General features: G+C 40.5%; 1 protein-coding gene across 1 annotated transcript; it reads right to left on the reverse strand.

Annotated features, from left to right (window-relative positions):
- Positions 1-182: 182 nt before the first annotated feature.
- Positions 183-7,310, reverse strand: tnxba (tenascin XBa). Its single transcript, XM_026183365.2, has 15 exons — positions 7,138-7,310; positions 4,620-5,807; positions 4,388-4,519; positions 3,121-4,302; positions 2,912-3,034; positions 2,613-2,756; positions 2,394-2,513; positions 2,163-2,318; positions 1,886-1,998; positions 1,656-1,788; positions 1,431-1,582; positions 1,251-1,347; positions 983-1,144; positions 732-895; positions 183-641 (listed from the first exon to the last, which is right to left on the reverse strand). Exons 2-15 carry the CDS (start codon positions 5,689-5,691, stop codon positions 543-545), a joined length of 3,849 nt encoding a protein of 1,282 aa, XP_026039150.2. The 5' UTR covers positions 5,692-5,807; positions 7,138-7,310; the 3' UTR covers positions 183-542.
- Positions 7,311-9,775: the final 2,465 nt, after the last annotated feature.

Raw genomic sequence — 9,775 nt, forward strand, 5'->3', positions numbered from 1 at the left:
GTTGATGTGATAAATGCAGCACAAGACAGCCTAGACATGATTTGCACTCACTAAAGGGCATGTTAACACATTTTAGTTGACATTACAATCTGTCAAGCCTGTGTTTCTCAATCTTGTAACACGACGAACGCAGGGAGGTGAGAAATTGTAAATTGCTTTCAGGAAATAAAAACTCACGAGACCAAGGTTAGCCACATTTATTCCAATGGAGTGAAACAGTGCATGTTTAATTACAGTAGTAGTGGGGTGGCATACAATTTTGGGGCACAAAACACATTTGTATTGAAATGAATGAGTCAGGCAGAACAGTAGAACAGAATTCAAAAGTTACAATAAAATTAGTTGTTACGTCTGCTATAAAAACAGATCAGAAAATTACTTGCACATTGAATCAAATGAACTGACAGCTGCAGCTATCAAAACAACTATAGGTTATTTTATTCGGACAGAGACACAGAAACCGTGAGATCCAAGGTTCTCGAAAATTTCTGGAGCTTTAATTTTCTGTCAGATGCAGAGTTTTCATGGAGGCTGGTCCATCCTTACCCATGAGTTGCAGGGGAGAACCTGGAGGGTCTGAACTTCATCTCAGTGAAGGGAATGGAGGAGTCTTTACCTTTCCAGTCTATCCAGACTATTCCCTAGAGCAGAAACAGAAAAAGAAAATCTATCTTTGGCCAGTGTGCTTTAAAAGATAAAAACGTTTAGAAATCAGCAGAGATTAGTCATACCTGATTGTTACTGTTGATGCCATAAAGACCATTGAGGTTGACCTTGTAACAGTTTTTATACCACCAGCCTCCCATGTAGGCCTTGGCACAGTGGATCCCCATGGGATCAGGGTTCTTGTCTCGGGTTGAGAATGGACGACCGTTATGGTACCTCATAGAGTCACCTGTCAGAAAAGTGCATTGATATTGAGATCCAAATTGTCAGGTATAACTGCACTTGTTTTGTTTTAATGCAGTTTTTGAAACTGGACCTGCTGTTCCGGTGTAGCCAGACACGGTGAGCGTATAGTGCCTCGTCTCTGAATCGACAGAGAAGTTCGTGTAGTGAGCGTAGACGGTATGGTTTCCTGATCGCATATCCACTCTCAGACTCACAGGGCCAACATTAGTCAGGTTGTGCAGGAGCTCATTTCCTGGTGGGAGTTGGGAGAAAAGATGCTGTTTAAGCAGATGTAGTGAAAACAAAAGAAAACACTTTGAATCAGATAAAGTGATTAGAAGCTTGGCTTTATACTGTACCAAGCCAGAATTCTTCACTCAGGTTTCCAAAGCCAGCTTTGTATTCACTCCATGTTCTGAAAAAATCTGTTTTTCCATTCATCCTCCTCTGGAACACCTGCAAAACACAGAGACTGCTGTCTAAAACCCAAATAAAAGTCTATTTTTGACTTTTATTCAAGTGACTGCAGTTTGTCTTACTGTCCAGCCGCCTCCATCAGTCTCCATGTCACAGTAGACTCTAACTGCTCGCCCCTCTCGTCCTTGAGGGTAGATGTCCAACTCTCCTGAGTGCAGAGCTCCATTCAGCAGCTCCTGAGAGCACTCGGTAGGGAAAGGGAAGCGCAGTTTTCCTAACAGATAAAGAAAATTAGTTTTTAGAGTAATCACAAGATGGGATTACATTGCAACACGTAAAATGCATACCTGTGATGAATTCTGTGGTGACAACAGATGTATAGTGTCCATCTCTCTCGCCTTGCACCACAACAAAATAGCGGGACATGGGCAAAAGCCCAGTCAACTTGTACTCTGTGATGGTGGGCTCCAGAATCACCTCCTAATATAAACACAGTAACACACAGAGCTTTGAAATTCTGTAAAAGTCGGGTCTCTCTTTAATTATTGTATACCAAAGATCAAAAATTGCAACTGACCTTTGTCTCCTCTCCGGCCACCTGATAGAGCACTTTGTAGCTGTGATAAACGGCAGGGGTGGCTCTCCAAGCTATGACTGCACTTCGAGCCCCAACTTCACTGGCTTTGACCACTGAGAGACACAAGAAGCCCCTTGGCAGTTTTTCTTTTTTCTTTTTTTAAGTTTACTCACTTAAAACTAAACATACTCTCTAGGTTGCTCATCCATGAAGGATTATTTTATTCTCTCTTGTTTAAGATTATGATTTTACTTCATTTTCCCACCCTTTTGCTCACCATTTGCAGTAGTAAATGTTGTTGAGATGGCCATACTCTGCAGACTGTCCTTCTGGCTCAGCACTTTGACCCTGTAGAGGGTGCCTTTCTGCAGGCCTCTCAGCTGGTGCTCCACTGAGTTTCCTGACAAGGTCACGGTCACTGTCACATTAGGAGCTGTGGCAATAAGAGCATTCCGCTTAGTCGCAAGCACTTATTCATTAGTCATTATGTCAGTGTGGCCACACTCACTCTTAGAGGACTCGTAGCTGATGACGAAGCGGTCTACTTTCCCTAGACTGGGAGTCCACTGCAGCACAGCTCTGGTGTCTGTCACATTGACAACTTGAAGATGCGTTGGAGGGGCGGGCACTGCAGTTCGGATATTATCCACAGTGTTTATGTTTTATTTTTGCACTCCAAGACAAAGACAGTAGCCTTTTATAATAGTAAACTTGTCTAAGATTGTACCTGTGGTGATGACGGATGTGAGTGGATCACTCTGGAATTGGCCTTGTGTCGTAGTTACAGTGATTATGTAGGAAGACCCAGCAGACAGCTTGGACAGAACAACATAAGACTGCTTAGAGCCCACTGTCACCAAGCGGTTCTCCCCTGTCAGGACGACAACAAGCACCACAATGAGACACTAAGAACATTTCCTAATAAACTGACATTAACCTTCACTTGGGTTGAGCTGGCATTAATTAAGTGTTTTATGCTGGATAACTCTGGTCTGAGATAAACAATATGAGCAGTACTTAACAGACCTGTTAAAATGTTGGTGTATGTGACCCTGACGCCTGTGAACGTTGTCTTTGGTTTGGACCAGGAAACATTGAGAGAAGCCTCTGTGACATTACTGAAAACCATCTCTGTGGCTGGCTCAGGACCTAGCAAGAGAAAAAAGTACAACATAGTGTATCATTTGCTTAGATATTGATGGACTTATACATAAACGTTTTCCTGCTGTTATTACCTGTGGTTGCAGTTACTCTGTGAATCTTTGATCTTCTCTGTGCTGCTGTACCATATATATGCAGGACATAGCGCGTGTTTGCCCGCAAATTACTGAACTCCACAGAGCGCACATTACCCGGGACCACCATCGAGATCCTCTTGGTGTCAGCTTTAACTTTTGATCCATCAGCTTTCCTGGAGGAGGCAGTTGTGTTGGTGCGCTCACTCTGTACTAAGACTTCCGTTGCGTTCCTAGCTGCAGAGGGCTTTTGTCCTGGAAGAGCTTCCTCCTCAAAGTCCTCGTAACCATCTTCGTCTCCTTCTGTCTGTGGCTCTCTTCTGATCACAGTGAAGTTCTTAAACATCCCTTGGGGTGCTAACCATGTGACTGTGAAGCTGTGGGAAGATATGTTTACAGCCTTCACAGATCCTAATCCAGATCCTCCAGTCCTCTTGATGCTGATCCCTGAGTCATGGTGAGTTGTTTTGTCATGATGAGATTTAGTCTTATCTGATGCAGCTCCAATGGTTCGATTCAATACATCCAGATTTATTTGTGTTCCTTTCCCAGTCTTGTCAGTTTTTTTGTCCACAGTCTGCAAAATTAAAGTGTCTAATTTACCTGTCTTATTTGGTTTATGGCCGGATGACTGAGATACATTCTTTTCACCCTTCGTGGACTGCTCCAAAATGTCCTTGTCTGTTTTGGTTTTGGTTGTCCCTGTGCCCTTGGAGATGGTTGTGTCAGTTTTAGAAACCTTCTTCACATTGCTTTGTGTTGCATTATTTTGTGGTTCATCTTTCAGATGGTCGGACGTTGAAAATGTTCTGCTGCCAGTCCCATCTTTAATGTTGGTTTCTGAGGCTGAGGGTGTTGTTTTGCCTTTTCGGGTTACCTCCTTCTTGTTTTCCTCTTGTTTCGGGAGACTTTTGTCAACAGTTGGGCGACTGGTGTTTTCAGGATTTGAAGAACCTTTAGTAGTTGTTTTCTTCACAGCGGTGTCTTCTTTCACTTGTGTTTTATCAACAGCTCCTTTGGCATTAGTGGCTTCTTTAGGTGTAGTGTCAGTCTCAGACACATTCTTCTGGAAAAGTGTTTGTTCTGCTTTGGTATTTTTCTCCTGCATGCTGTCCTTTCCTTTTTTCACCTGCAGGATTACAGTCTCCACTGTTGGCTGGATGGTGCTCCCTTTGCTAGCTTCTGAAAAGCCCAGGGAGAGGCTGCATCATTCAAAGGTTACATAAAAATATTTATTTTTTCTCATTTTAGTGCAAACATAACTTACTTTTGCTACACTCGGCTCCTTGTGCACACTTACTGCAGTCTAGACCCATGAATCCTTTGTGGCAGATACATTTACCCTTCTCACATTTCCCATTGTCGCCACAGTCATTTGGACAGTTTGCAGAGCACGGACCTGGGCAGAAACAAACAGAACAAGGAATGTTTAATCCTGTCTATACTGAATAGTGTTTAAAATGATAAAATATGGTGAATAAATCATAAGAAAATGATACATTTATCTTTGAGAAAGGACATCTCTCTTTCGAGCCGAGCCACACGCCCTTTCAGTTCGGCCATTTCAGCCTCACACTCTCCACTGCAGCCACCAGGCAACAAGCTGATCTTATGAGTCATGACGAGTGGAGCACCAGGTTTCAGCTTCAGCTCCTGCTCCTTGGTGTTGCTTGAGTCGCAGCCCTCACTGATAATCACTTTGATGGGCTGCGAAGAGGCAGGCTTGTCTTTGCTGGATTCTTTGATTAAAACTGTGTCATTGGCAGAGGTTGTGACCTTTTCTTTGTCAGTTGTCTTTGCTGGAGTCTCCAGTGGCAACACAGTTGGAACTTTTGTGGGAGAAGGCTTGCCCTTGGACTTCACGTCATTGATGGTGGGGGACCTAGCAACAACAGTTTGATTGACAGATGGTGCGGGCTTGTTTTTTGTGGCAGCAGTGGACTTTATAAATGTTGACTGAGTATTTTGAACTACGGTGGTGGCAGGCCTGTCTTTGGCAGTATTCCCATGATCAGTTGAAGGAGACCTAATTAGAATAGTCTGATTGCCAGAGGGCTGAAGTTTGTGTTTGGTGGGTTTAGCACTGCTGGATGAAGCAGTCTTTATGGGTGTTGGCTGAACATTTAGAATTCCAGTGGGGGAATGCTTGTCTTTGCTTCCTTTTACTTCACCACCTGAGGCTGACTTAGGGGACTTAGTCTGGTTAACTGGGACTGTGTGCTTGTCTTTGTTTGAGAGGGTGCTTCTGGGTGTAGTAGCCTTTACCACTGACGGAGTGGTTTGAATTACTGTTGGGCTGTGCCTGCCTTTGGTGGTCAGTGTAACATTGGCTGTTGGAGATTTTTGCTTGGTAGCTGGAGTGGGTAAAACTGTCTGATTGATGGCATTTGGCTTAAGGGTGAGCTGGTTGGTCTGTTTGTCAGGGAGAGCAGTGGTTTTTGGTTTTGAACGGGTAAATGCTGCACTGGCTTTGGTCACATCACTTCCTGTGGAGTCTCTCTTCTCATTGGTTGTGGTTTGAATAGAGGGAAATGGGGTGAGAAGGAGGAGTAGTCCTAGAGTAAATAACATTTTGATCCAGCAACTGTGGTCAGAGAAGCTGTTGCTTCAGTGGAACTGAATTTACGTTACTGTAAATCTATGAATTCCTTCTTCTATATTTTGCTTTTTTCTTTGCCAGGTCTCACCTGGAAATGAAGACAGAAATAAAGAAAGAGCTGAATTATGGCAGAGTTGAATGCAGGAAACACTAACGTAGGCCATTTTATAGCTGATTTTTGAGTTCCAAGTAGGACTTTAATGAGCATACATATATCTTTTACAGGACTGACCAGCATCACATTCACAGAGCTTCCATTCACACTTAAAGCTCCTCAGTAGAACTGGCTAATCAGAGACTGGCAGCAATTTAAAAAGTGGTTAACTGACAAGACATTTCTGGCTTCTAAGTACTTACTTTTTCTATTCAGTTTCAAAAAACATTTAGATTTTTTTTCCTGAAAAACAAACTTACTGAAAAATTCTAATTGTTTTTGTTGTTTGTTTTTTGTAGTCTATTGCTTAAAAATCTACTTTTCAATTGTTTCAAGTTTTTCCAGAGAGGAAAATACGCATATGATGGAGAACTCTCAAAAATAAAATATCAGATATGATACACTAGGTGTTAAAGTGTTAATGCAGAAGCTGTATGCTGTGAGCTGACCTTTAGAGCTAACTAAGCAGATTTATTTAAATGACCTTTTAAGTATTTCCTTTGAGCTTTGCCACTTATATATACTATAAATATGCTATATACCTAAATACTCATAACTGGAAAACATGTCCAAACCTCTGTTATGTGCTTTTTACAATAAAGCTGCTGTAAAAATTGACACAGACATGCATCCAGATATTCAGAAGTGTTCCAAGTGTTCAGTCGTAAAGTGACTGCTGTTCAAACCAAGTAAGGTCTAAGTCACTGGACACTGAGCAGGAAGGAAAAGCTGACCTGAGTGGGAAACTCAGAGTGTGCCACTGAGACTATGTGGCCAGGTAACAGAGCTTTACTGTAAGAACTGTGGGACACAGTATGTCTTTCACTATACAGACGGTTACATAAAGCTCGTCACCCACAACTCATAAAACCACAAAAGAAAATACGTCCAGCCTTGCTTTTAAATGGGCTTCAGTGCTGGTTGAATTAATAAGTCTTCTTTATTTCTAAAACTGATAGAATTCATTTTGATTCCATGATTAAAACTAAAAGGAAAAATTTAGCAATAATGGGGTTTTTTTAAATTGTTTTTCCACTGCACTCACAAAAACTACTATTTATAAATCCTTTTCACTGCAAATAAAACAAGGAAAGAATCAACACCAAAACCCTTTCTACTCATTAAGACACAGAAAATTATAACATTATACTCTACAAATAAACAATAAGATTAAAAACCCATCCACACAAACACACCTGAAAGTAGGATGCTAGTTATTCCAATGCAGTTTTCACAAAAAAGGGGAATAAAAAGTTGCACTTACTTGAATAATGACTTGGTTCTTTCTTTATCTCTTTCTTTGACTTTCTCCCTCAATCTAATTGGAAGAGTGGACACAGAACTTCTTCAACTAACCTGAGAGGAAAGAGGTGAGAAGAAGGACCACCACTAGAAAGGAGGAGAGTGATAAAGTCTGCTCCTACTTAAGGAAAATCCCCCCACCCCCACGCCCTTTACCAAATCTTATGGTCCCACTCTCTCAACCACCATGAAAAATATTTGTATTGGACTTACAAAAAGGCATGGTATTTTACACTGGTTTCTGTATCTAACATGACAAGTTACTCTGTTTTATTTGCTTGCACAAACAAAGCACATGTTTGCTTCTTATAGCTGAAAATCCACTGTTGATTCAAGAGTTGATTCAAAATGACTTCATTTAGTTTGTCTCAACAACACACTGAATTGTTGAACACGGCAACTGAATTGCTGAATTGTTTAAAACAATCAAATAAATCTTATCTATTTACCGGTAATTTAAAATTATTATGACTCAGCTTTGCAGATTGTATAGCAGTTATTTCACAAATGTCTGTCACATGTAACTTGCCTTATCCCAAAGATTGCTGCTAGCAGCACACAGTTTTTGGCTGAATAAAGCCCCGGTGTGAGAATCATGATTCATCTGGAATACATAACACTGTGGGCATTCAGAGCAGACTCTGGGGGACAGGACCCTCTCTCTATATGAATCGGCTGTTTGTTGGAAGTAATGAGATGTAACTACGTGGGAGTTATGTAAGTGACCAAATATCCAGCAGATTTAAGGAATCCTCTGTGGATGCATTGCATCTCAGACAAGATGGCCACCCACCAACCCACCTTTTGTAAACCACATGAAGACAAGTAGGCTATATCAAGGGTGTAGAGCAAACAAGGTATGTAAGTGACATTCATCTAAATGTACAAGAGAGCATATAGGTTAAGACACTGCGCTAACATAAGAAACATAAGAGGTAAGAAACTATGGGTGATACAGAAGAAGCGTGTTTTCTTTTACTTTTACGTCTGCTCAATCCATATATGTTACAGTGTGTGTGTCTGTGTGTGTAAAACGTCAGTTATTCAGCTTTTGTTATTTCATACTTTTGTTGCAAATATCTTGACGTAGCTAGGTTTTTCTTGGTAGACACAACAAGCAACTTACAATACACTGTTGTGGTATTGGAATGTCAATGACAAGCAGATAGTAAAAGTATAAAAATCGACAATAATTGCATATTGAATTATGGGGATTCCAGGCCGGCAGGAGTGCAACATTAACAGCTGATGCTGCACAGCAAAGCTGCTGGCGTCACTTGCTTTCTTAAAAATGGCATACAGTGTAACAAGTACTACTGTTAAATTACGGAAAACTGCCGGCAACAAAAAGGTTATTGTGCAGTTATTTTTACAGTGTACCTAATGTAATGTAAACTGCAGAAATAGTGCAAAAGTACGCAGAAATAAAGTATATGAGGCAAAAACAGAGTTTGCATAATTCTAACAAGCTTGAAAGTCAATACTTATCAATGCAGTGTTGCAGTCCAGACTGTGGGGAGGCCAGCCCATCACTGAGCTCTATTGTGTGTTTTTTCTTTCTCGGTAACACTGGTTCAATCCCTACACACAGTTTTGTATCCACACGCAACATAACATAAATCCTCATCTTAAAAAAACAGTATAAAGTTGCATAGCCTTCAGTACATTGATTTCCGTGTCTTTGTTGACCCTTGAGACAAAAACAGCTTATAGCAATTCAAACAACTGCCCTGAAGATAGACACTGTAGAACAGGCATTGGGTTTGCTTGTTTTAGTGTAGCTTTCCTTTTGGTTGGAAATGTTTAGTTGTAGTTTCGTTTTTATTTAGTTTTAGTGTTTTTGAGTAGCATTTTATTTAGATATAATATGCCAGAGGAAACATTTAGGTAACTCAGTTGAGATACTCCCTCTATATTTTCATTTTATTTTAGTTCGTTTTCCAAGTTAACAAAATGATTAAACTTCTTTTTTTTTTTTTTTTCAAAAGTCTTGTTTTTATTTTAATTTTAGTAACTTTAGTGCAACCTGAGACTTGACTTGATAAAAAAATGATGTGGCTCAGAGACTTTATAGAGTGAGACTCAAGTCTAAACAAGAGAGCGCAACTCCCCCCAAATGCCATGGACTATATGTAAAGTTCAATGTTTAATGATTTTTTTTTTACAACATGTTGTCATCAGCTGCTTTTATAACAGCACTCTCATGTCTGACCTTTGACCTATGACCTTAGATACTAAAACTGTGTATTTAATTATTTTCTTTACCCTCATGATTGGAGCAGACATGGCTGAAATCTTTGGCTTCTATAAGCTGTAAAAAACCGAGATAAGATATATTCATGTAGTGTTTGAGTTTGTAACACTTTATGGTGTGATTGTAGCGCCGTAGGGCATCCCTGAAAAACTTTGAAGTCTGTTCTTTTAATGCCCTTTCATATGATATATTACTCAATAACACATTATTATTACTCGATACTCAATATAAACAGACAGACAAACAAACAGAAGCATACTTGCGCCCTGCCTTTGGGAGGAGAAAGCTATAAGACTGAACAGCAGCAGTCTTCTGAGGCATTCGGATCTATGGAATTGAGTTATAT

Source organism: Astatotilapia calliptera, chromosome 11 (assembly GCF_964374335.1).
Source record: "Astatotilapia calliptera chromosome 11, fAstCal68.1, whole genome shotgun sequence".
Taxonomy (NCBI): domain Eukaryota; kingdom Metazoa; phylum Chordata; class Actinopteri; order Cichliformes; family Cichlidae; genus Astatotilapia; species Astatotilapia calliptera.